We start from the raw sequence: 27,505 nt of genomic DNA, 5'->3' as shown, positions 1-27,505 counted from the left end.
TTCAGAATAAGGCTGTAACGTAACAAAATGTGGAAAAAGGGAGGGTGTCTCAATACTTTCCGAATGCACTGTAAATACTGAAACACAATGACAATAAGACAAGACTATTGACACACCCAGGACATTGGAAAATCTAAAGAACTATTTAAAGAACTTCATAAACCACTATATATATATATATATATATATATATATATATATATATATATATATATATATATATATATATATATATAAAATAAAATAAAAACATCCACAAATCATTGAATAGGGAAATCCTCTGCTAGGAAACATGTCAAATAATATTATGAACCTTTGGAAATTATGTCTTGACTACATCCAGATTTTTCCCTAGGACCGCTCATCCACTTTTTGTATCTCCATGAGTACAAGGAAATACGATGAATAAGAAAATGGAGATATATGTAATTCTAGCTACACTTGCAGGACTTAACAATCATATTGGACAACTGCTCCACCTGTGCAAAAAAAGAAGAAAAAAAGTGTACATTCAGTGGATAGACATTGTTAAGAAACATTTAAACCAAGCAGCTTTGTTTACTATGATTTCAATTCAGTGAGGATGTTATAAGAGTTTGATCTGATACTTCTATCAATACAGCATTCACTGACCTTGTGTTGTCTACCCACATAGTAGAGAATGGGTAGGGGCTCCAAGACCTGTGGAACACAGCAGGGTTGGGCAGAGGCTCCAGGATTGTGGTGCTTATACAGAGCCAGTACCTGTGGTTAGGTAAACAAAAGGTTACTAGATATCTCATTGAATATAGTCTCAATCTCACCCCGTGGCAATACAGTGTCATTACTGAAAGCCCCAACTGTACAGATCCTTTATAGACAGTAAACAATAGAGAGGCTTACAGGTACATGACTGGTAGCATTACCTGGGAGTACTTGTTCTCTGTGTTCCATATATAGGTGCAGGGGCCCATGCAGTAGTTAGCAAAGTAGCCAGTGGGTTCATGGATCCACTTCCAGCCCAGGTCCTTACGGAAGTCAATGTAAAGCCTTCGCACACAGCAACTCTCTGAATTGCTGGGGGTACACACACACACCTGTGAGTTATACATCTTACAGTGAGGGAAGAAAGTATTTGATCCCCTGCTGATTTTGTACGTTTGCCCACTGACAAAGACATGATCAGTCTATCATTTTAATGGTAGGTTTATTTGAACAGTGAGAGACAGAATAACAACAAAAAAATCCAGAAAAACGCATGTCAAAAATGTTATAAATTGATTTGCATTTTAATGAGGGAAATAAGTATTTGATCCCCTCTCAATCAGAACGATTTCTGGCTCCCAGGTGTCTTTTATACAGGTAACGAGCAGAGATTAGGAGCACACTCTTAAAGGGAGTGTGCAAAACCCTGTGCAAAACATGACTTAGTACTTGGTGGCAAAACCCTTGTTGGCAATCACAGAGGTCAGACGTTTCTTGTAGTTGGCCACCTGGTTTGCACACATCTCAGGAGGGATTTTGTTCGACTCCTCTTTGCAGATCTTCTCCAAGTCATTAAGGTTTTGAGGCTGACGTTCAGCTCCCTCCACAGATGTTCTATGGGATTAAGGTCTGGAGACCACTCCTTTGTTGCCTTGGCCGTGTGTTTTGGGTCATTGTCATGCTGGAATACCCATCCACGACCCATTTTCAATGCCCTGGCTGAGGGAAGGAGGTTCTCACCCAAGATTTGACGGTACATGGCCCTGTCCATCGTCCCATTGATGCGGTGAAGTTGTCCTGTCCCCTTAGCAGAAAAACACCCCCAAAGCATAATGTTTCCACCTCCATGTTTGACGGTGGGGATGGTGTTCTTGGGGTCATAGGCAGCATTCCTCCTCCTCCAAACACGGCGAGTTGAGTTGATGCCAAAGAGCTCGATTTTGGTCTCATCTGACCACAACACTTTCACCCAGTTCTACTCTGAATCATTCAGATGTTCATTGGCAAACTTCAGACGGCCCTGTATATGTGCTTTCTTGAGCAGGGGGACCTTGCGGGCGCTGCAGGATTTCAGTCCTTCACGGCGTAGTGTGTTACCAATTGTTTTCTTGGTGACTATGGTCCCAGCTGCCTTGAGATCATTGACAAGATCCTCCCGTGTAGTTCTGGGCTGATTCCTCACCGTTCTCATGATCATTGCAACTCCACGAGGTGAGATCTTGCATGGAGCTCCAGGCTGAGGGAGATTGACAGTTATTTTGTGTTTCTTCCATTTGCGAATAATCGCACCAACTGTTGTCACCTTCTCACCAAGCTGCTTGGCGATGGTCTTGTAGCCCATTCCAACCTTGTGTAGGTCTACAATCTTGTCCCTGACATCCTTGGAGAACTCTTTTTTCTTGGCCATGGTGGAGAGTTTGGAATCTGATTGATTGATTGCTTCTGTGGACAGGTGTCTTTTATACAGGTAACAAACTGAGATTAGGAGCACTCCCTTTACGAGTGTGCTCCTAATCTCAGCTCGTTACCTGTATAAAAGACACCTGGGAGCCAGAAATCTTTCTGATTGAGAGGGGGTCAAATACTTATTTCCCTCATTAAAATGCAAATCAATTTATATAATGTTTGACATGCGTTTTTCTGGATTTTTTGTTGTTATTCTGTCTCTCACTGTTCAAACAAACCTACCATTAAAATTATAGACTGATCATTTCTTTGTCAGTGGGCAAACTTACAAAATCAGCAGGGGATCAAATACTTTTTTCCCTCACTGTATCTCTTACAAACAGTGCGTTAACAAGGCGTCTAAGTAGGCCTACAGTATATCAATCAGCTAAAAGAGATTAACTTTATTAGTACACATTTAAGAGACATCAATTGATAGTTATAAACGTTCTCTTGGGCCGGTGGAATAAAGGATAGTCTCACTCTGAGCAGATCTCTTCAGTAGTGGTTTGTCTTTTCTTCCGAGAGCTAAGCTGGCTGTGGCGTTCCACAGGAAGTGACATCAGTAAAATGTGAGGCTTTGGCATGTTCGTGAAGAGAGTTTCTTTATCTCCCCTTCGCTTGAACATCCCTATTGTATAAAACATTGACACATCTGTCAGTAAAGAGATTCACAGTGGAGGCTAGTCAGAAAACGTATGGCTTGAGTTGATTTCAATATAGTGAAAATAGCTAGTAGACTGCAAATACCTGATATTTCGAAGAGGAATTCTTCCATTTGTTTCCCACAATCACAAGGCAACTTCAATTGGAATCCTTGCTCCTCTCCTGGAAAATGTTGTAAAAATCAAAATATAATGGTGTATCAAACTTATTTTTAAACCTGAAGGAATAGGTCTGCTGTTTTAGGTGTAAAATTATGTTGAACAGTTCTTACACATGCTTTGCTATGGGCCTTCTTTGTAGTGCCACTTCAATCAGACACAGATTTGTAACAGGATATGATTGTCAGTGTTTCAACATACTATTTGTGTTATGCAATTATAATTACAACCCTAAAGGAAATTGTAACTTACTAGCCCCTTGCAGCCACTCCCTCAGAGTCTCTGTAACATCAAAGGACACCCAGCGATTGGCCCATTCCTTGGAGACAAAATGGGACTTCAGGTAACGTGCCTCATCTTCAACGCCTCTGTAGAGTTCCAGCCTCTGCTCGCTGCTGTCGGACATGCCACGGTTCTTGATGAGGAGACGGAGCTCAGCTTGAGAGAGCAGTCGATCAGTCCCCAATACTGACCGCATCTCTGACATGTTGAAGAGCATCTGGTGCTTACTGGTGTTCTCACCTGGAAAAGAAGGAGAGTCAGTCTCCTAGTGATTGTTAGTTATTTCTACTACTGGACCTGTCAGTGCCATAGAGGGCATAGAGAAAGCATTTTACCATAGTACCAGTAATAAAACTATTGTGGATAGATTTTGTTATATAAAGACACTATCAGGGAGAGGCGAATGAAGTTTCAGGTTTGGCTTTGCCTCAAATACTATCCACTGGAGCCAAATTACCCCTGTGAGTCTGTAACAATAATTACACATTGGAAGGGCCGCTGAGGAAGTGAGCCTGCTCTGGGGGGCAGATCATACCATGCTGTAGTCTATTCATAGACGCTAGATAACTCCTCTAGCATCTATTCACAAAGGTATCTTCTGTCCGGGGGGGTTTGTTAAGAGCCCCGATGCTCGGTCTGAACATTAACGCGCATCGCTTGAAGTACAGTTTTGGAAACATAAGGAAATAATTTTCTAAAAACAAAAGGTTAAATTACTAGAACCTTTATAAGGTTCCCAAACAGACATATTTCCATGTTACAGCGGTTGTTTACGGAAGACAGACAGGAAACAGAGGCGACCACCTGTGCTAATCAGCTATTTGGAGTGCTCTGAATACCTGTGTGTAACGAAACAAGGAAGCCAGAAAAGTGTTATAACTGAATAATAATGTCCGCTGCAACTGGTTAAAACAGTGTACAGTAAGTGTATATTTTGATTTGTGACATTATTTTGATGTGACAGGAGAGGGCTTTATGTTTCCAAAACCTTATCGCAAGCGAGGATTATTAACGTTTCTAAACATTAAAACAGAGTGTGGGGATTGTAGTTCACATGGTCCCAGCCTCTTGGCGATACTTACGCCTGAGAACTCTAGGGATAAGGCAGAATGCCACCTTGGGTTCTCAAGAGCAAACCATGCTGCATCGCCACATAGCATTACACTAAACCAGCAGCATAAAAAAGGAGCTAATCTGAGGTCACGATCCTGAGAGCTTCTGGGGCAAACCTAACCTGCTCAGAGTGACTGCCTGGACAACAAGTTTATACTGCAGAGATTTATACTGTCTTTTAGACAGAAAAAGGGGAAGGATCCAGCAAAGGGAAGGAAACATATGGTAGGGAGGTAAAAGGTTGAGGCAGGCCGTGGTTTTAAACACAGCAGACAGGGCAATTGCAGTCAGTTCAGTAAACCAATGGAAGAAACACCCATTTCCAGTCAACAACCTTATCTAAAGGACATAATTATACACATTTACATCCTAAAAATGTTCCACCAACTGCAGTTTGCTCAGTCAGAAACTACAGCACTATTTCAAATTCATCCTATTTACAACATAAGACAAGGTTGAAATAGCCTTGCTTTGCTTTGCTTAATCATTTGCCTGCTAACCCTATCTGCATCGCTCAATCCAGTGTGGTGAAAAGTTTGACAGATGCTTCATGGTATACAGGGATAGAAGCCACTTTATTTTCAAGGGCACGACTTGAGTCATTTAACAGCATGTATCCTGAAGTGTTCCTTCCTGCCAGCTGTTCAGATAAGCACACGGTAATCAGTCAGAGGAAACCTCCCTTGCCCCATCCATCTGTCTCACCCTCCACATTCTAGGTGACAATATGGTCTAACATTATTTCACTCCTTTACAGTTCAAGATGGAAGCTAGTCCATTTCCTAGACCAGAGTGTAGCTGTATAACATTTAGCCACCTTGCGAGATATTTGCCGACCCGTACCTGTGCCTGTTTGGCTACACTTTTCCCTCATCGGAGAGTATATCAGAAATCGGTTGACGGTTCTGATAAGGAACTCGTTGTTTGCGTCACTGAGAGGTGCCCAGGAAATAATTACATCCAATTGTTAGATGTCGTCCCCCCCCCCCCCCTCTCTCTAAATCAAAACAAACATGGATTCCATGTTGTGTCTAGCTTAGCACACACACCGGTGTGTTTCACACATTTGTCTAGATAATCAGACTATTGGGCAACATGCTGCTGCAGACGGGAAGTAGAACGGAGCGTGTACGCGCAAACATTGACATCCATGTTTGGTTTTGATTTCGAGGGGGGTGGTAGCATCTAACAATTGGACTTAATTCATTCCTGGGCACTGCTCAGCGATGCAAACGTCAATTTCCTTATCAGAACCGTCCACGGATATACTTTCCAACTTGGGAAAAGCGTTGCCAAACAGGCACAGGTCTGCAAATATCTCGCACGCCTCTCCAATGGTATGCCCTAAGATGAAATGTTACTGTTAAAATAACTGTACATGCCAGCCAGCCTTGATGAAAGATTATGACAAAAAACATATACTCCTTACTTTTTTTTGCATTGCTATTCAATTACCATGGTGAAGGCCTGTGGTTAGCTAGGCTTTATATCTTAATCAACCTTTGAAGATCCCCCTACACACATCAACCATTTAACAAGCCTATACCTGACTGAAGTGAGGCTAGAGAAGCATCCACTTTAACCTGACAAGCCAGAGCCTGTGTAAGCAGCAGGAAGTGTATGCATGTAGTCAGCATGCATGGGTATACAGGCAGGTCCATAATTATTGGCACCCTTGATAAAGATGAGCAAAAAAGACTAAGTCATACAAATACTGAGCTATATTGTATGCTTCAAACATTTGGAAATTCTATTATTTTATACTAAAAATATTTTTTGTTACAAGTACTCAAATCTATTTTGTTACTTGCAATGGTAAAATATGGTGGTGCATCTTTGATGTTATGGGGCTATTTTGCTTCCACTGGTCCTGTGGCCTTTGTTAAGGACAATGGCATCAGGAACTTTACCAAGTACCAGGACATTTTAGCCAAAAACCTGGTTGCCTTTGCCAAGAGGCTGACACTTGGCCGCAAGTGGATCTTCCAGCAAGACAATAACCCCAAGCACACATCAAAATCCACAAATAAATTGTTAATTGACCACAAAACCAACATTTTGCAATGGCCATCTCAGTCTCTGGACATGAACTCCAATGAAAACCACTGGTTTGAATTGTAGAGGGCAGTCCATAAGCGCAGACGAAGGATATCAAGAATCTGGAAAGATTCTGTATGGAGGAATGGCCTAAGATCCCTCCCAATGTGTCCTCTAATCTCATAAAACATTTTAGAAAAAGGCTCAGTGTTGTTATACTCACAAGGGTAGTGTGCTAAGTGTACTCACTTTGTTTCATGTTGAACTTGTGGACCTCCTTTGCAAAGTATGCCTCCTCTTCTGCATCCGGAGTGGGCGGTATGTATGTGTGCACCTGCTCCTCACTCAGCTCCACTGTGCTGTTGTAGATGGACATCAGGGAGGTTGGGACCTCCTCAGTGTCTCCCTCCTGGTCAATCTCTGGCTCCTTGGGCAGCCGCAGCTTGCTCAGTATCTGTCCACGAATGGCCTCAATGCGTTTCCTCTTCACCAGCTCCAAGTCCAGTGACTTACAGGTGGACATGGCTTCACTCCGACACACATATTCCAGCACCAATAAGGCAACCAGCATCAAACATTCTACCCTCATGGCACACTTTAAAGAGGAACAATGTCTAAGACAGCAGACTTTCAGAGTTGACTATTATGTGGATTTACCGTCCTGTTTGAGCTCGCCGAGTCCCGTTGCATGAGCTGATTTCAATGCGCTTCTCCTGCTGCTGTCACAATCCTCACTGAAACACAGGAGGCTTCAGGATCTCATGTGGAGCTCCTCTGAAACTGGCACATGCTCTGGAGCCGAGGTCAGACCACGGAGAAGCACCACAAGAGCTCAGCCTAGACTGAGTCACTGTCTCACTGGTATGGTGCCTCACAGACTCTCAGTGCTCCCTAGAGGCAGCCTCAATTCATGAATGAATGAACTACAGCACTCACCACATTACTACCTGTCCCTGGGAGCCAAATACACACAAGTTAAAAAAAACAAATAAGCTCTGGAAATAGGAGACCCTGTGTAAACTGTGAGATTTGGAAAGTAACATCATGAACTATAAAGGGAAATCTCAATGGAAATTGTAAAGTTGTCTCAACTTTCTTCTCCACTATCTATAAACTTTAATTTGTTAAAATCAGTTCCAATGCAATTTTTTTTGCAAATGTGACAGTCTTCCTACAACATTACTGAAGAAGTTTTAGTCAGCTGACCCAATTCCCATTCCAATCTGATAAACTGCTTCACAGATTAAGCCAAAGCAAAGGGGCGTATCATTAGTGTAAAATCATAATATTGAGAAATGTAAATGTCTTAACCAGTTATTCATAAATACATGCACACAGCATATTGCATTAAGCAAAATAAAACTACTGCCTAGCTTCAATTACTTAACCATTTCAAATTCTCCAAGACTGATGCTGTCATTCACTAGACCAGTAGATGCACTTTCCAATCCTAAACTTGCCAGAGAACACTCAAGACAAAGGTCCACCACAGCAAATGAAAGAGCAGAGACATCCTAACAGCAACAACAAACTCACCCTCACATAGTTTACAGCTCCTTCTCTTTCTCTAGTATTTACTATATCCAGATCCAGTTAGTTAAAACATTTCAGACTAAAACCAAAATAAGAAGAAAAAAACACTGTACACAATAATCTTTCCTATTAGAACCTACTGTTCAGACATTGATAGTGCTGTTTGTTTTACTAGCCATCATCAGCCACTGATCTTTTTCTCCATTTCCTTTGCTTTTCTGTCCTAGTTCCTCTCTTGCGCTAAAACAATATGAAGCTCTAAATCCAGGAAGTGAGCAGCATTGTGAAACTTCTACCGTTTCAAAACACAGGGCTGCTTGTTCTGTTAGCTTTGCCGGAAGGCAAGACACGTTAGAACTTAAATAACTGGTTGATTTGCTAAATTGAATCCACCTTCAATTGCTAAAAACGTAGCATCATCCATAGTATCATCTAAATAGACTAACATGGCTACAGTATATTTATAGTTCATATACACTGAGTATACAAAACATGAAAAACACCTGCTCTTTCCATGACATAGACTGACCAGGTGAAAGCTATGATCCCTTATTGATCACTTGTTAAATCCACTTTATCAGTGTAGATGAAGATGAGGAGACCGGTTAAAGAAGGATTTTTAAGCCTTGAGACAATTGAGACATGGATTGTGTATGTGTGCCATTCAAAGTGTGAATGGGCAAGACAAAAGATTTAAGTGCCTTTGAACGGGGTATGGTAGTAGCTGTCATGCGCACCGGTTTGTGTCAAGAACTGCAACGCTGCTGGGTTTTTCACGCTCAACAGTTTCCCATGTGTATCAATAATGGTCCACCACTCAAAGGCCATCCAGCAAACTTGACACAACTGTGGGAAGCATTGGAGTCAACATGGGCCAGCATCCCTGTGGAACACTTTCGACACCTTGTAGAGTCCATGAAACTCAGTATTAGGAAGGTGTTCCTAATGCTTGGGATATTCAGTGTATTTTGTCTCTTCCCTGTGTTTCTATCAAATGTTGACAACTACTGCATATTATTCAGAAAAAAATACATAGTTGAAAAGTGAGTTAATTGTGTCAGTAGATATGACACTTGCAAGGTAATGATTTATTTACATAATTCTACTATATAAAAACAAGAAGTTCATAGAAAAATATAAAATTGAAATTAAGTACAGTTTCAAATCTGGTTTGCATTGGTTAACATTTTTAAACATGACCTCAGTTATATAAAATGTTCTCAAAATATTGACAATCAGGAAGGCAGATGGTGTTGAAAGGCTGGTTTTGTGCACAGGTGCACCGATTTGTGCACAGGGGCATTGTCATGCTGAAACAGGAAAGGGCCTTCCACAAAGTTGGAAGCACAGATTCATCTAGAATGTCATTGTATGCTGTAGCGTTAAGATTTCCCTTCACTGGAACTAAGGGGCCTAGCCCGAACCATGAAAAACAGCCCCAGACCATTATTCCTCCTCCACCAAACTTTACAATTGACACTATACATTGGGGCAGGTAGCGTTCTCTTGGCATCTGTCAAACCCAGATTCGTCCATCGGACTGCCAGATGGTGAAGCGTGATTCATCACTCCAGATAACGTGTTTCCACTGCTCCAGAGTCCAATGGCGGCGAGCTTTACACCACTCCAGCCGCCAATTGGCTTTGCGCATGGTGATCTTAGGCTTGTGTGCGGCTGCTCGGCCATGGAAACCCATTTCATGAAGCTCCTGACGAACAGTTCTTGTGCTGATGTTGCTTCCAGAGGCAATTTGGAACTCAGTAGTGAGTGTTGCAACCGAGGACAGATGATTTTTTACTCGTTACACGCTTCAGCGGTCCCGTTCTGTGAGCTTGTGTGGCCTACCACTTCGCGGCTGAGCCGTTGTTGCTCCTAGACGTTTCCACTTCACAATATCAGCACTTTCAGTTGACTGGGGCAGCTCTAGCAGGGCAGAAATTTGACGAACCGGAAAGGTGGCATCCTATGACAGTGCCACGTTGAAAGTCACTGAGCTCTTCAGTAAGGCCATTCTACTGCCGATGTTTGTCTATAGAGATTGGATGGCTGTGTGCTTGATTTTATACACCTGTCAGCAACGGGTTTGGCTGAAATAGCCAAATCCACTAATTTGAAGAGGTGTCCACATACTTTTGTATCTATAGTGTATGTATGCCACATCAATGCATCTCACAAGGCAAAATATCTAATCTGACCTGCTCAGTCTTTATGTACCCGTTGCAGATATGGTCAAAATCCCCACCTTCCCCACCTACTAACAATACAGTGCTCCATTCAGGCCTCTCTCCATTCACCCTTCACTCTGTCCCATCTCTCAACATTTCAGCTCTCTACACCATATCTGTCAAAGTGTCGCATGATGATGCCTAGCTCCAGCTCTACAGTGCCCATAGCCACCGTGTGCAGCCTATATCTGTCCGCCCCACTGTATATGATGTTTGAGGAGCGCAGCTGGGGACCTCCACCCACAAAGGTTTGAGCTATCTGCTCCTGCCAGGATCCCAGTGGTCTCCAGGTCACACAGCGTACATGGTGGTGCCCTGGGCTGGAGGGCACATGGCAATATCCATAACCATATAGCTGACAGCGCCCAAATGCATCCTGGTGCCAAACCTGCAGGTGAAGCTTGGGCCAGCCTACAAGGGAAGAGAAGTCAAATTAGTCAAATAAAATAACATTTTGTCAAATGCGCCGAATACAACAGGTGTAGACTTTACCGTGAAATGCTTACTTATGAGCCCATTAATGCAGAGTTAAAAAGTGCGAAATTGAGCAAATAAAAATAGAAAAGAGTAACACAATGAATAACAATCACAATAAATAACAATAGCGAGGCTATATACAAGAAGTACCAGTACTGAGTCAATGTGCAGGGGTACGAGGTAGTTGAGGTAATATGTACATGTAGGTAGGGGTAAAAATGACTAGGCAATCAGGATAGAAAATAAACAGAGTAGCAGCAGCGTATGTGGAGAAAGTGTGTGTGAAAGTGTGTGTGTGTGTGTGGCGTCAATATGCATGTGTGTGTTTTGTGTGTGTGAGCGTACAGTGCCTTGCAAAAGTATTCATCCCCCTTGGCATTTTTCGTATATTTGAATTTCATGTAATGGGCATACACAAAATAGTCCAAATTTGTGAAGTGAAATTTAAAAAATAACTTGTTTCAAAAAATTCTAAAAAATTAATAACAGAAAAATGGTGCGTGCATATGTATTCACCACCTTTGCTATGAAGCCCCTAAATAAGATCTGGTGCAATTAATTACCTTCAGAAGTCACATAATTAGTTAAATAAAGTCCACCTGTGTGCAATCTAAGTGTCACATGATCTGTCACATGATCTCAGTATATATACACCTGTTCTGAAAGGCCCCAGAGTCTGCAACACCACTAAGCAAGGGGTACCACCAAGCAAGCGGCACCATGAAGACAAAGGAGCTCTCCAAACAGGTCAGGGACAAAGTTGTGGAGAAGTACAGATCAGGTTTGGGTTATAAAAAAATATCAGAAACTTTGAACATCCCACGGAGCACCATTAAATCCATTATTTAAAAATGGAAAGAATATGGCACCACAACAAACCTGCCAAGAGAGGGCCGCCCACAAAAAATCACGGACCAGGCAAGGAGGGCATTAATCAGAGAGGCAACAAAGTGACCAAAGATAACCCTGAAGGAGCTGCAAAGCGCCACAGCGGAGATTGGAGTATCTGTCCATTGGACCACTTTAAGCTGTACACTCCACAGAGCTGGGCTTTACGGAAGAGTGGCCAGAAAAAAGCCATTGCTTAAAGAAAAAAATAAGCAAACACGTTTGGTGTTCGCCAAAAGGCATGTGGGAGACTCCCCAAACATATGGAAGAAGGTACTCTCGTCAGATAAGACAAAAATTGAGCTTTTTGGCCATCAAGGAAAACGCTATGTCTGGCGCAAACCCAACACCTCTCATCACCCCGAGAACACCATCCCCACAGTGAAGCATAGTGGTGACAGCATCATGCTGTGGGGAAGTTTTTCATCGACAGGGACTGGGAAACTGGTCAGAATTGAAGGAATGATGGATGGCGCTAAATACAGGGAAATTCTTGAGGGAAACCTGTTTCAGTCTTCCAGAGATTTGGGGCCTGGACGGAGGTTCACCTTCCAGCAGGACAATGACCCTAAGCATACTGCTAAAGTAACACTTGAGTGGTTTAAGGGGAAACATTTAAATGTCTTGGAATGGCCTAGTCAAAGCCCAGACCTCAATCCAAATGAGAATCTGTGGTATGACTTAAAGATTGCTGTCCACCAGCGGAACCCATCCAACTTGAAGGAGCTGAAGCAGTTTTGCCTTGAAGAATGGGCAAAAATCCCAGTGGCTAGATGTGCCAAGCTTATAGAGACATACCCCAAGGAGACTTGTAGCTGTAATTGCTGCAAAAGGTGGCTCTACAAAGTATTGACTTTGGGGGGGGGTGAATAGTTATGCATGCTCAAGTATTCTGTTTTTTTGTCTTATTTCTTGTTTGTGTCACAAGAAAAAATATTTTACATCTTAAAAGTTGTAGGCATGTTGTGTAAATGAAATGATACAAACCCCCCCAAAATCATTTTTAATTCCAGGTTGTAAGGCAACAAAATAGGAAAAATGCCAAGGGGGTGAATACTTTTGCAAGCCACTGTATGTAGTGTGTTTGTGTATGTGTTGGAGTCTCAGTGTATGTGTGTGGGTAGAGTCCAGTGAGTGTCCATGCATAGAGTTAGTGTAAGAGAGTCAGTGCAAAAAAGGATCAATGCAATAGTCCGGGTAGCCATTTGATTAAAAGGCTGTCATGTGCCTTTTACTGATGGGTGGCTTCCGTCTGGCCACTCTACCATAAAGGCCTGATTGGGGGAGTGCTGCAGAAATGGTTGTTCTTTTGGAAGGTTCTCCCATCTCCACAGAGGAACTCTGGAGCTCTGTCAGAGTGACCATCGGGTTCTTGGTCACCTCCCTGACTAAGGCCCTTCTTCGTCGATTGCTGGTTCCAAACTTCTTCCATTTAAGAATGATGAAGCCACTGTGTTCATGGGGACCTTCAATGCTGCAGAAATGTTTTGGTACCCTTCCCCAGATCTGTGCTTTGACACAATCCTGTCTCTGAGCTCTATGGACAATTCCTTCCACCTCATGGCTTGGTTTTGGCTCTGACATGCACTGTCAACTGTGGGACCTCGAGTCTCATAGCAACAGGTCTCTATACTTATGTAAATAAGGTATCTGTTTCTATTTTGAATACATTTGCTAAAATTTCGAAAAACCTGTTTTCGCTTCGTCATTATGGGGTATTGTGTGTAGATTGATGAGGGGGAAAAAATATTTCATACATTTTAGAATAAGGCTGTTACATAACAAAATGTGGGAAAGGTCAAGGGGTCTGAATACTTTTCGAATGCACTGTATGTAGCTTTCAATTTACGTCTGTGATGAACTGCTACTTAGAAATTGTCAGGAAGCTAGCTAACTACCTTGCAGTCCTTTAGTGGTGTAGTGCAGATCAATGGGATGACTCCAGTATGCCATGTACCCTGTCTGAGGCAAATCCACTTGGGTTTGCCCCTCCTTCAAGCCAGAGAGAAGTCTCCATGCACCCCCTTAAATAACAAAATTGACGTGTTGTCGTAAAACAGTCTCACAATCACAACGGATGAGTTGCAGTAAAATGCTCAATAAAATAATCTGAATATAACAAAAGACACCTGTATGAATTCCCCACTTGCAGAAAAGACTGTTCTGAGGGAAGCCGCTAGCCCCGACGATCTGACCGATAATGTGCAGCTCTGCCATTACTGGTATATGTGCAGCTCCTTTGCCTGCAGGTAGAGCACATAATAAGGCTGAATTGAACATCTGTTTACAGTGTCAGCGGCTAGCTGGGATTAGCTAGCTAATTAGCTATTGTATATGGCTAGCTAACTTCGTAGGTTCAAATGATAAATTCGTCAACATAGCTGGCCTGAAATGTGGTTGTTAGTTAGCTAGCAAGCAAGCGAGCACATTTTATTAACGTTTTAATACATCACTGTATAACAAAAATAATAATGTCAAAAACACAGCTACCGCTTGCATTCAATCAGATGAAAATGCCGAAGCCACCATGATCCTAATTTCCTTGGCAACCAAACAGGAAACTACGGAAGCTGACGTCGAGAGAAAGCGGCAAAAGCGCGAATTCAAAATCCACAAGTGGTTTTGACAGCTCTGTTCCCTTCCTTCCACAAGGGAATCAAATATTTATGTCCATAGAGGGAATTTGCCTTTATAAACATTTTTTTTTAAATGAATAATTGGTGTTTACCTAATGCTTTTATGTTGGTACTCCTTGCTTGGATGACCTTGTAGGAAACTAGGGAAATTGTGTACTACCTTATTGCAATGGAAGACTGTTTTCAGCCCCCTTTAAAGTCAAAGTTGTGGAAGTGAGGAGAGTCAACAGTCTGATTGCAGGAGTGGTACAGGTCAGAGAAGTCTGTGGTGGGCGGCAGGTCAGGAGGCCTTACGTCAGAGTTAGCAGAGCATGCACCTAGGTAAGCCATGGCAGAGGAAGCAGCGGCCCCTTCCATCAGTAAATACAAAGCCCTCACTGCCCGGGCATCATGGCTGGTGCCATGGCACAGACAGTCCACTGAACGATTAGTCCCTTTGTACCTCTTCATGTGAGGATATTGCATGCCTGTAGTGGACGGTAGAGAGAACATCTATGTCATGCACATCCTTAATTGCAATCTACACCACTACACCACCAGACGTCACATAAAACTCGACTTTTATCAAAAACTACAGATTTCAGCACCCAAAGAAAAGCTTGCATTTATACAGGACAAACATTGGTACAAAGAAAGCATTAAATAATAAAAACTTTTACAAGTATCGACGGACAGGGACTCGATGTTGTCGGGGGTGCAGTCCGCCCATCCATCGTATGTTGTGGAGTTGAGTTTATGGTCCTTTCAAGACAACTGGGAACTCACATTTTTTGGGGGTCAAATCATGAAGTCAGTGATCTTCAGGTCCAGTTTCCGACTTGGAATTCCGAGCTGGATGACCGTTTTAGAACTGTATCACGTGTTGGGCTAATATGTTGGATAGATGTCTGAAGAAGTTACAGAAGACGGAAGTGCAAAAAGTGTCCCACTTTTCTGTATTCACTCAAATAATAGTACAATTAACAGTACTAATAACATTACTACAAGAAAAAATTAAACAGATATAGTACTTCAAGAACCAGAGCCCTGCCTAACCTAAGTACTAATGTAAACTGGATCTATTTTCTCCATTGGAAAAGCCTATAAGACTGTCCCACTTTAGCTACTCCATGCTGTCCTACTTTAGCTATTTATGGTTGATAAACAAAAAAAAAGACTGAATTACAAAGTTGAAACATAATATTGGCAACTTTTTATATATATTTTGATGCACCAGTACATAGTATGCACATTTACATCACAATTTGGCACAGTGCCTTATTTATGACAGTTGTATAACCTTAACATCAAAACAGAAAAAAAGCTGTCACTGATTTTACTGTGTGCTTCGTGGGTTGAGCTTCCTGTTTGAAGCTTGTGCTACCCCCCTCTGCGATGTCACACCAATTAAGTGATGGGATTTTTATCATGTGGTTTCTCTGCAAGAGTTTAGTAACAATAGTTTAGATTTTCTCTTGTCAGAACAAGAAATAAACAAATCAGGATTAAACTGAATTAAACTGTCCCAGTTTACACTCTTTTCAAATTCACCCTACCCCAACATACGATGAAACATCCATGTCTTCATCACTGAAAAAGATAAACGGTTGTGTTTGATATCATTTAAAAGCATACAAACAGTCTTGTCAAACTTTTTTTTATCATTTCTTGAAAGAAAATGTTTTTGAATGAAAATTATGACATTTTTTTTTTAACCTCTAACGACAATTATCTAAAAATGCTTAAAGTCATTTTTTTTTTTTTTGTGTTGTGCCAGCCATCGGTTGAGACACAACATGCTCTTGAATACAGGATGGGTGTCATTTTAATCATAGAAATATAATTAATAGAATGGACATCTTTAGCTGGTACACAATTGACATTTACATTTAATTGACATTTTAACTTCTAATTACTACCACAAAGATGGCCGCCGGTACACCCACCGTCTAATTTAAATGTAAATGGTCATGTCTATTCTATTGTCTATATTTCTATGATTTCAAAATGGAGAATTGACGGTATAATTTAAAACAACAAATATTCCCATCCAAGTCAACATTCTCTGATGTGTGGACCTCCAACAACCATGTTTGTGGTGCCATTCGAAAGTTGACATTTAATTTCTCCCATTTTAGTTAATTTATCAGCCAAAACATAACACCCACCCTGTATTCAAGAGAATGTTGTGTCAACCAATGGTAGCACAACAACAAAAAACTCAGATGATGTAAAATAGGGTCTAAGCTACAATATATGCAAATATGAAAACAATCAGAGTTTACTGGTTTTTAGATCATTGACGTTTAAGGTTAAAAAACATGTATTTAAAAAAACAAATTATTAAATAGTTTGACAACCCTGTTTGTAAGCTTTTAAATCATATCAATATCAACCGTTTATCTTTTCCAGTTATGAAGACATGGATGTCTCATGGTATGGTGGGTTATGCAAAATAGGTGAACTTTGAACACCTTTAACTGTTGAATGTTTTGTCATTCAGGTCCAAAAAGTCACTTTCTGAGCACTTCTACAATGGGCAAAATATGTATGGAAGGTTTTGTACAAATCAAATGGGGTGCTGTCAAAAAGTGATTGAATTCAAATGGATTTACCCAGGAGGGACATTTGCATCTTAAATTCTATTTATTTTATTGACATAATGCTTGTTTTCCATGAACAAATCAGCGTTTCTCAAAGAGTTCAGAGCATTTTCAATGCATCCAACTGGTATTTACGATTTCACAACTGGTAAATTCCCATCCTTCACAACTGGTAAATTCCCACCTCCCACTTGGTTACGAACGCAGCATACTTTCCAACGTCATAAATACAAAAAGTATTTCTTCATAGTATGTAATGTATGCTGGGGGAACACGTTCTCTAAAAGTATGCACTATTCTCAATTTACTGTTTCTTCAACGGTTGAGTGTGCATGAAAGTCAGAAAAGTGTATGTAGAAGAGGGAGTAATGGGGGGAAAAAATGTCAAGAGCTTGCCCAACCGGCCGCAAGAAGGCACTATTTTTCCTTGGAATAATAGTGCCATCTTGCGGCCGGTTGAGCTGGTCAAGAGCAAAAGTTTTCCCTATGAGTAATTCAATCGTGAGAGACATGCTTAATACTCGCGGACTATTTGCCTATTAAACTAAATTCAGTCTCGAAGATAGGCTACATCATATCCAGTAGTAGTACGTTATCTTGTGAATTCGACTTCTGGAAGAAGCAAAACTGTTTCAATAATTTCCATGAATGGCATAGTCTACTCTCAAGGATAACTTTTTGGAAAGCGGCTGAAACCTTCAAGAAATAGAGTCTAACGTGGATATTGTGCGAGGAAGAAGATGACTCATTTCTTGCCAGGAATTATGTAAAGATGTCTGTCTGAGGCATAATTTTAGTCGTAGTAGAGACCAATCTTGTTCTTCAAGAGCAAACCTGAACGAGGATGAAGGGCGGCAAAGGGTGTTTGCATTTATTTGTTCTTCTGTTGATGGATATAGGTACAGTGGTCCCTGTGCCAGGTGAGTCAGCATGGATGAAAACAGAGATTCTGTTAACATTTTAGCAATATAAGTTACCTCTCAGAAATGATCATAACGTATGTTTTATTATTTGAAAAACTTTCTAAGAAAATGCTTTTCCTTCATTATGGTTTATTTTACTTATGAACGTTTTAGGCAGATATACAGTGAGGAAAAAAACTTTTTGATCCCCTGATGATTTTGTACGTTTGCCCACTGACAAAGAAATTATCAGTCATAATTTTAATGGTAGGTTTATTTGAACAGTGAGAGACAGAATAACAACAACAAAATCCAGAAAAACGCATGTCAAAAATGTTATACATTGATTTGCATTTTAATGAGGGAAATAAGTATTTTACCACCTCTCAATCAGAAAGATTTCTGGCTCCCAGGTGTCTTTTATACAGGTAACGAGCTGAGATTAGGAGCACACTCTTAAAGGGAGTGCTCCTAATCTCAGTGTGTTACCTGTATAAAAGACACCTGTCCACAGAAGCAATCAATCAATCAGATTCCAAACTCTCCACCATGGCCAAGACCAAAGAGCTCTCCAAGGATGTCAGGGACAAGATTGTAGACCTACACAAGGCTGGAATGGGCTACAAGACCATCGCCAAGCAGCTTGGTGAGAAGGTGACAACAGTTGGTGCGATTATTCGCAAATGGAAGAAACACAAAATAACTGTCAATCTCCTTCGGCCTGGGGCTCCATGCAAGATCTCACCTCGTGGAGTTGCAATGATCATGAGAACGGTGAGGAATCAGCCCAGAACTACACGGCAGGATCTTGTCAATGATCTCAAGGCAGCTGGGACCATAGTCACCAAGAAAACTATTGGTAACACACTACGCCGTGAAGGACTGAAATCCTGCAGCGCCCGCAAGGTCCCCCTGCTCAAGAAAGCACATATACAGGGCCGTCTGAAGTTTGCCAATGAACATCTGAATGATTCAGAGGAGAACTGGGTGAAAGTGTTGTGGTCAGATGAGACCAAAATCAAGCTCTTTGGCATCAACTCAACTCGCCGTGTTTGGAGGAGGAGGAATGCTGCCTATGACCCCAAAAACACCATCCCCACCGTCAAACATGGAGGTGGAAACATTATGCTTTGGGGGTGTTTTTCTGCTAAGGGGACAGGACAACTTCACCGCATCAAAGGGACGATGGACGGGGCCATGTACCGTCAAATCTTGGGTGAGAACCTCCTTCCCTCAGCCAGGGCATTGAAAATGGGTCGTGGATGGGTATTCCAGCATGACAATGACCCAAAACACACGGCCAAGGCAACAAAGGAGTGGCTCAAGAAGAAGCACATTAAGGTCCTGGAGTGGCCTAGCCAGTCTCCAGACCTTAATCCCATAGAACATCTGTGGAGGGAGCTGAAGGTTCAAGTTGCCAAACGTCAGCCTCAAAACCTTAATGACTTGGAGAAGATCTGCAAAGAGGAGTGGAACAAAATCCCTCCTGAGATGTGTGCAAACCTGGTGGCCAACTACAAGAAACGTCTGACCTCTCTGATTGCCAACAAGGGTTTTGCCACCAAGTACTAAGTCATGTTTTGCAGAGGGGTCAAATACTTATTTCCCTCATTAAAATGCAAATGAATTTATAAAATTTTTGACATGCGTCTTTCTGGATTTTGTTGTTGTTATTCTGTCTCTCACTGTTCAAATAAACCTACCATTAAAATTATAGACTGATCATGTCTTTGTCAGTGGGCAAACGTACAAAATCAGCAGGGGATCAAATACTTTTTTCCCTCACTGTATAGGGTTAGGCTAATATTAATGTTAATTTTACACTATTTAATGGTCAACTTAACTCATGCTTCCCCAAGTGAACAATATCTACTGAATATCAGTTTAACATTCAGATTAATGGGTGTCCTTTGAATCAAGTGTTTCAGTTTGTGAAGAGCCCGGCCAATGTAACCTCATCCCTGGGTAAGCCGGTGCAGGTGCTCTGTACTCTCCAGGGAGATGGAGGTGGAGAGGAACCTCCAGATGTGGTGTGGTTAAGGGACGGTCAATCCCTGGATTACGCTGACACCAATCAAGTCCAAGTGCCTGTCACTGAAGGAAGTTGGCTGACCATCAGTGAACTCAGGTCATTCTCAATTATGACTCTCTCTCTTGCTCTCGCTCTCTGTTTACGTCACATAAGTCAGACCAAGAAGGTATCTTTTTTTTTTCAGTGATAGTAATATGTCTGTCTGTGTGTCCTCAGAATTGATCATGTGGAGCTGTCAGACATTGGGATATACCGTTGCATGGCAACAGTGGGGAGGAAGAACTTGATGTCTCAGGAAGGGCTCATTCAGCTAGAAGGTAGAGTTTCTGTCTGTCTCTTCAATAATCTGACTTTTTATTTTCTACAGTATCTTACTTACAGTTAATCTTTTCCAGGAATCCCTCATTTCTCAGTGGAGCCTCATGACGTGACAGTAGTGGCTAATGTTAGCCTCAGCCTGCAGTGTGTGGCCCATGGGCCTCCAGAACCTGTCAGGATCATCTGGCTGCAGAACGGAGGATCACTCAACACGCTCCAGGACCCGGTGTCCCACTCTCCCTCCGCTCTCAACATCACAGGTAAAGACTTTTGTCTTACTTTTGCATTTAGCTTACAAACAATACATTATACAGGCTTAAAATTGAAACCGCGTTCTGTAACTGTCTATTTGCTTTTCTCTCAGTCTTTCCTCTGACTGACCACCTCCTTGAATCTCTGTTGTTAGGCCTCAACCATACAAGCAGCTTTTCCTGTGAAGCCCACAACAGAAAAGGTGTGGCTACCTCAGCCTCTGGAACAGTGACAGGTCCGTACAAACAGGGCAGGAGGAAATGACTTATGATTATGCTGATTGGTTTGGTCTTATTCATGACTATCCCTCCTGTCTTGGTGTAGTGGTTCCCTCCCAGGCACATAAAGTCCAGGCTGTAGAGGTCACCATCTCTTCGCTGCTGATCTCCTGGGAGCCTGGCTTTGGAGGGGTGTATCCTGTCTCTGTATGCTCTATACAGGCAGCTCCATCAGGTCCTGACCGCACTGCATTGCTTAATCACCTGATCCATAATCAGAATGTAAATGTACCACCTGCTCGACACCTGATCCCAGACCTGGAGCCCTACACCAACTATGATGTGAGGGTGGCTTGCCGTAGCAGTCAAGGTGCTTCCCCCTGGACACCATGGGTAACACTGCGCACATCTGAAGGAGGTAAGCTGTTTGCCACAATCCTCTACCCACAAACCATCAGTGTGTGTTTATAACATTCTATTACTGATCATGCATTTTGTTATTTGTATTCATCTTCAACTCTTAGTCATTTTAGCAGATTATTTAATCCTAAATGATTTACAGTACAATAAGTGAATTTAAAGTGCGATACCTATGTAGTAGAGGTCAGTGACTTACAGGGAATACAGGGGGAACAATGAGAGTTGTGACTCGCTGTGAAACTAGGCTGGTTATGGGCCAAAGATTATTCTGGGAAAAAAACGTTTTGAATTGGTTAAGGATTCTCAAGTGTTTTTGATAGAACAGACAGAAGATATACAGGTTTATGGTTTTGAAAAGCAGAGGGGTCAAGCATTTAATTCTAAAGGTTTTTCTGAGAAAGAGCCAGATGGATGGAACCCGACGTTAAATCAAGATTTTCAGTGCTATTCCTCTGAGCTGGCAACAGACAGTCAAGTTTGCCAGTAAGAACACCCTTCTCTCCATCCTCAGTGTTTTAAATATAAACTTCTATATTGAGAAAGTTGCCTGTGTGAAGGAGGAGGTACTGAGGGCAGGAGGAAAACAGATGAAACATTCTCTATTCATGGTTTGGCAGAGGTGGGTCAATCCTGCTGTATCCATATAATGCTGCAGTGTGTTTGAATTATGGCTAGTGGAGAAGCGGTTTTTCCATGCCAACTCATGCTTTCCACAGTCTGCAATGTAGATATGTTTGTGTAAAAGGGAAATAGAAAGAGAGACTTTCAGAGAGAGGAGAAAAAGGGAAACTGACAATTCCACAGTGGTGTAGTGCACATCAACACACCATCAACTGGCCAATAAAGAATTTTCCTCAATAAAAAAATTGTCAGGGAAAATGGCCTGATTCAATCAAATCAGTAACCAGATGTCAGGCTTAAAAGAAAACACCCTTCTTGTGCTGTGTGAATGCATGTTTGGATTCATTTGATTCGATTAGCTAAACGATGTTGACTGTGTGAAGCAAAAATAAGTCATCATCATATTGATTCATTTCAAACATGTTTCTTGTTGCATGCAGTAGATGGCTCATGATTCTTAGTTCTTTGCGTAACCTAACCATTTAGACTCTACTTTGTCACTCCTCTTTATCTGAAAATAACATGCACACACGAGGTAGCACAGACCTTTAAGGTGAGTGTGTGTGTGAACTATATTCCTGACCTCCCCACAAAGTAAAAGTATCTTCTCCCGCTCATCTACATCTCTCACCACTGCTCCTTGTGTCAGAGTTAGAGGGGAGTGAGAGGAGCGCGGGCTGAGGGAGAGAGAGAGGGAGAGAGAGAGAGAGAGCCGGGTAGATGGAGGGAGAGGGGAAGGTGCTTGTGTTTTTGTTGGCCGAGGTGGAGCCACATGTGGAAACTATCAACAGTGGAACACTCACTGATGACATCACCAGGCTGGGTCCAGTAGAGGCCCCGGTTGCAGCCCACGCTATGACTCACAACGTGACAGACAAAGATGCCTTTATTTACATTGTTGTCTTAATAAGATAAATATTATGCACAGACCTTTACACACTGGTTTTAACAACATGAGTCTGGTAGTGTATATTACAGATCATTTGGTATGTTGTACACAATATTCCTTTTTTGTGTGTATCTGACAGTGCCAGAGGCAGCACCAGACAATGTGAGTGGACTGTTTAATGGAACAGATGTTATTGTCAACTGGACCAAGCCACCAGGCAGATCGAATGGCCAGATACTGGGGTACAGAGTGGAGTACAGAACCCCTAACATGTCCAAGGTAACCCATGTTACAGTTGTCAAAGTAAACATATGCTGTAGGCGTTCTCTCTCTCTCTCTACCCTTTACACACACAGAGTGTAATGGCATCTTTGCTGTTGTTTTGTTTTCCTGTTTCAGGCTGTTATGGAGTCAGTTCAGTCCTCTGAGCTAGCTATCCCGCTCTCCAGCCTCCTGGACAGTGTGTCCCTGAGTGTGAGTGCCTGTACTGTTGCAGGGTGTGGCCCCTGGAGCCCTGTCCAAACCCTCAAACAGAAACAGCCTGGTGAGTCTGGACATAACAGCGGGAGACAACAGGATGGCTGGGATGGGCCAAGGAGAGGAAAAAACCGCAGGGATATTCCAAATGTTCTAGGTTGATTCATTTGGTAGCATATTCTAGTGTCTGTGTAATAGCTGACATACCTCTCTTTCCTGCATTTTAGATTTCTCCCCACATCAGGCATTTTCCTGGCATTGGTGGTATGTGATCATGGGGATTGCTGTCAGTCTGGCCTTGATAGGGTTCATCGTGGTATATGCAATCATATTGCGTCAAAGAGAGACATGCTTTGGGTATGTACCTATGGGTCTCCCTGTATCACTTTGTTCCATTTTTTTGTCATTGCTGTTAGATGATCAATTAAAAATACCTGTGTGTTTGTGTGTGCGCAACAGGAAAACATTTTACCCTATGAGAAACGGTGGTGGGGATTTCGTAGTAAGATACAGCGCCCGACGCACCTACAATCGCCAGTCAAATGAAGCCACATGTGAGTTGTCATGCCAGTGACGTAAGAGAAACAGTGAAGGGTGAGGTGATAGATTAGTTATTAACACAAGTAAATGCCTTGGAACCAAATGATGCGTCATGCAGTGTGAGAGTTCAGGAACAGATGTTGAAGCTCAGATTTCATCTGTTTTCTCAATGTTGTTCTGTGCTAGATGTGGTGGGGCAGAATGGTGTCATGATCTGGCTGTTAACACAATCCTCTGGAGAACACAGAGCAATTCAATTGAGAAAGGAGTTCAAATCTTTGTAGAGTCACTGTTATTATTCTTAGGGGGCAAGGCGCCTAAATATTTTATACATTTCTTTCAATACAAATGAAAAATGTTCTAAATCATAGTTTTGTGATATGTTTGCTGATACAGCATTTTGTTTCACCACACATTGTTCTGGAAAGGCAAACAGGAAGAGAAAACATATACTGTAATTCTAGAGCAGCTTAACAATAATGGAATAATGTTTTTCAAAACAGGATTTCTCAGTTGTGGGGGATGATTCATACTAAAGTTATTTTCCTATATTTAATGTTTTAAGAATCCCTGTTTCTGTGTAAGAGATGGAGTATTAACCCTTTCCACAGTGAACAGCCTGGTGATCAGTGATGAACTGAAGCAGAAGTTGCAGGATGTGATGGTGGACAGACACAAGCTGACCCTGGGCAAGACCCTCGGAGAGGGTGAGCTCGGACTAAAGCCTTTATCATACATTATATAACGTAGTCAGTCATTAACTACTACATCCCAGGCCCTTAAGAGGCTTAGATCCCCAGCTACACCCACCTACCTGACTAACAACATGTCCATGTCTTGCTCTGCAGGGGAGTTTGGCTCTGTCATGGAGGGGCTTCTGGTGCACGAAGAGACTGTCCTCAAAGTGGCTGTGAAGACCATGAAGAGTGAGTGATCAGACAGTATCAGATACCCCCATGTGTGTCTCCCATCGTACAGTATGTGTCAGTTTGATCTCAGCCACCCTCTCCTTCTCCCTCTCATAGTTTCCATCTGTACTCGCACTGAGATGGAGGACTTCCTCAGGGAGGCTGCTTGTATGAAGGAGTTTGACCACCCCAACGTCATGAGACTCCTTGGTGAGAGACTGGGCTGATTTGTTTTGTCACTTATCAATCTACTATTAACATGCAGTCATTTTGTCTCATAAGAGTCTGTTACAAAGTAGATCTGACTAGATGAATTCTGTTATTCCCCGTCCTCCCTGTAGGAGTGTGTCTGCAGACGGTAGAGAGAGGAGGCTACCCGTCCCCTGTGGTCATCCTGCCCTGTATGAAACATGGGGACCTGCACAGTTTCCTGCTTTACTCTCGACTTGGGGACAGTCCTTTGGTCAGTTCCCTCCCACGAAGTTCGGAAAAGTTTTTGCTACACAAATAAAATGTAGCGCCGTGGTCTTTCTCCTTTCATGCATGTTCCATTTGTGCTGCTGTATAGCACCGCCCGTCTGTATCTAATCATCTCCGTCTCCATCCACCAGTCCCTGCCTTCTCAGATGTTGGTGAAGTTCATGACAGACATCGCACGGGGAATGGAATACTTGAGCAACAAGAGGTTCATCCATAGAGACCTGGCAGCGCGAAACTGCATGTGGGGATTCTCACCTCTCTGTTCTGTCAATGTGTCCCCCTCTTTCTCACACATACTCTTCAATATTCTTCTGTGATAGTCTGAGAGAATGATTGTAAAACAAGTTGAGCATGTTGAGTGATACGAGTAACAGTACTGTTTATTATGTTGCTACTATGTTGTCTACATAAACACAGTGTACAAAACATTAAGAACACCTTCCTAATATTGAGTTGCACCCTCTTTTGCCCTCAGAACAGCCTCAATTCGTCGGGGCATGGACTCTACAGGGTTTCGAAAGTGTTCCACAGGGATGCTGGCCCATGTTGACTCCAGTGCTTCCCACAGTTGTGTCAAGTTGGCTGGATGTCCTTTGGGTGTTGGACCATTCTTGATACACACAGGAAACTGTTGAGCGTGAAAAACCCAGCAGCGTTGCAGTTCTTGACACAAACCAGTGCGCCTGCCACCTACTACCATACCCCGTTCAAAGGCACTTAAATATTTTGTCATGCCCGTTCACCCTCTGAATGGCACACATACACAATCCATGTCTCAATTGTCTCGAGGCTTAAAAATCCTTCTTTAACCTGTCTCCTCCCCTTCATCTACACTGATTGAAGTGGATTTAACAGGTGACATCAATAAGGGATCATAGCTTTCACCTGGATTCACCTGTCAGTTTGTCACGGAAAGAGCAGGTGTCCTTAATGTTTTGTACACTCAGTATATATCTGTCCTGCAGGCTGAACGAGAATATGACTGTGTGTGTGGCTGATTTTGGCCTATCTAAGAAGATCTATAATGGAGACTACTATAGACAAGGACGCATTTCAAAGATGCCAGTGAAATGGATCGCCATCGAGAGCCTGGCAGACCGAGTGTACACCACCAAGAGTGATGTGGTGAGCTATCCTTACTTGGTCCAGCTACATTATGTGATCCATGTCTGCTACTGTATTTGGGTTTTAACATCCTGCAGCAGAATTCAAAGCAAAGAGTAAATACAAGTACATTATTTTTGTGACTGTGCTTATTTCCCTCTCTCGAAGTGGTCGTTTGGAGTGACTATGTGGGAGATAGCCACTCGGGGGCAGACGCCCTACCCTGGAGTGGAAAACAGTGAGATCTATGACTACCTTAGACAGGGCAACCGCCTCAAACAGCCCCCTGGCTGCCTGGACACCATGTGAGTGCCTATTTCTGGATCAGAACACATGAATCATTGAGTAGTTTGAATTGTATTACTTATCATTATTTAGTGGTATATAGTAGAGGCAACCAATGTACCTTTCCTGGAGTATCTGGATTTTTGGGAATTTTGTTGTATGAGCCTCTCCTCTATATTGTAGCTACTCCCTGATGTTCTCCTGCTGGCTACTGAGTCCTAAGGACCGCCCGGGGTTCCCCTCTCTGCGCTGTGACCTGGAGAAAGCCCTGGAGGAGATGCCCGAGCAGGAGGAGGCAGATGACCTACTCTACGTCAACATGGAGGAGCCCTCAGGCTCTCTGCTGGGGGCTGTGGGGGGCTGGGAGCCCTTTGGAGTGCCTCGCCCATCCTACCGGAAGAACCTAGACCCTCTAGAAACCATCCAGGTGCATCATCATAATCATCATGATCATGCTGAACGCTATGTACTCTGCCCTCAGCACGAGGCCCAGCCCTATCTCAATGACTCTATTGACAGCCTGAGCTGGATGGCCTCCTCGTCGAGCCCCACTCTGCAGCTCCAGGCCTCCTGCTCCTCCTCCCCCACCTCCTCTCTCCTGCTGGACGGACAGGACAACAGGGAAGGAGGATGGGACCGGAGGGTCTTTAGGCAGTGAGGTTAAAAGAAGGCACATAGAAGAAATACTGAAAAAGTAGACAAATTCACTACAATACTGTAGTGTAGTCAAATTAACAAGATCTAAACAAATAATTGATTTGTTGTGTTACGGACGGTTCAACAGTTGTGTACATATACACTGTAGTCAATTGTCACTAATGTGCAGCCACCAATCACATGCTACATAAATATTTATCTTCCCAATATTAAGAAACCAAATCAACTAATCCATTGGCACTGACTGTGTAATAAATTGGTATAATCCTTTACTGAAAGAAAAGTTCAGCATACTGTAAGTGCATCAATGCCTTTATTTAATAAATCAATGAACAAACCCATTAATAAACCAGTATTTTTTGTTTTAAGAAAACAAAGTAGCGAGTTCCCTCAAAC

At 42.4% G+C, this 27,505-nt stretch overlaps 3 protein-coding genes across 3 annotated transcripts; 1 reads left to right on the top strand and 2 right to left on the bottom strand.

Annotated features, from left to right (window-relative positions):
* Nucleotides 1-284: 284 nt before the first annotated feature.
* Nucleotides 285-8,356, bottom strand: LOC311142898 (transforming growth factor beta-1 proprotein-like). Its single transcript, XM_084178616.1, has 8 exons — nt 8,202-8,356; nt 6,915-7,618; nt 3,486-3,755; nt 3,160-3,237; nt 2,893-3,040; nt 906-1,056; nt 634-744; nt 285-479 (listed from the first exon to the last, which is right to left on the bottom strand). The coding sequence occupies exons 2-8, from the start codon at nt 7,252-7,254 to the stop codon at nt 432-434; spliced, it is 1,146 nt and encodes a 381-aa protein (XP_084034742.1). The 5' UTR covers nt 7,255-7,618; nt 8,202-8,356; the 3' UTR covers nt 285-431.
* A 2,164-nt stretch (nt 8,357-10,520) lies between these two features.
* LOC311142903 (B9 domain-containing protein 2-like) lies at nt 10,521-14,068 on the bottom strand (the record flags this gene model as incomplete). Its single annotated transcript, XM_084178621.1, has 3 exons — nt 10,521-10,834; nt 13,687-13,812; nt 13,918-14,068. The coding sequence occupies 3 exons, from the start codon at nt 14,066-14,068 to the stop codon at nt 10,521-10,523; spliced, it is 591 nt and encodes a 196-aa protein (XP_084034747.1).
* A 3,782-nt stretch (nt 14,069-17,850) lies between these two features.
* Nucleotides 17,851-27,452, top strand: axl (AXL receptor tyrosine kinase; the record flags this gene model as incomplete). The annotated part of the gene is made up of 18 exons (XM_084178603.1): nt 17,851-17,926; nt 19,829-20,036; nt 20,157-20,257; nt 20,336-20,518; nt 20,665-20,745; nt 20,835-21,146; nt 22,798-22,937; nt 23,058-23,202; nt 23,363-23,492; nt 23,595-23,689; nt 24,287-24,382; nt 24,524-24,601; nt 24,701-24,793; nt 24,925-25,046; nt 25,195-25,304; nt 26,029-26,188; nt 26,336-26,472; nt 26,636-27,452. 18 exons carry the CDS (start codon nt 17,851-17,853, stop codon nt 27,108-27,110), a joined length of 2,742 nt encoding a protein of 913 aa, XP_084034729.1. The 3' UTR covers nt 27,111-27,452.
* Between the last annotated feature and the right edge of the window lie 53 nt (nt 27,453-27,505).

The sequence above is a fragment of the Coregonus lavaretus genome (assembly GCF_964263955.1).
Source record: "Coregonus lavaretus genome assembly, chromosome: 15".
In the NCBI taxonomy this organism is placed as follows: domain Eukaryota; kingdom Metazoa; phylum Chordata; class Actinopteri; order Salmoniformes; family Salmonidae; genus Coregonus; species Coregonus lavaretus.
This window is presented reverse-complemented; position numbering and strand designations above follow the sequence as displayed.

What these genes read in the sequence shown, in the direction of transcription:
- LOC311142898 (XM_084178616.1), bottom strand. Translation starts at nt 7,254, where the DNA reads ATGAGGGTAGAATGTTTGATGCTGGTTGCCTTATTGGTGCTGGAATAT. An exon ending in CAAGTTCAACATGAAACAAA is followed by an intron (nt 3,756 to 6,914) that starts GTGAGTACACTT and finishes CTTCTTTTCCAG; the next exon opens with GTGAGAACACCAGTAAGCAC. An exon ending in GGAGTGGCTGCAAGGGGCTA is followed by an intron (nt 3,238 to 3,485) that starts GTAAGTTACAAT and finishes AACATTTTCCAG; the next exon opens with GAGAGGAGCAAGGATTCCAA.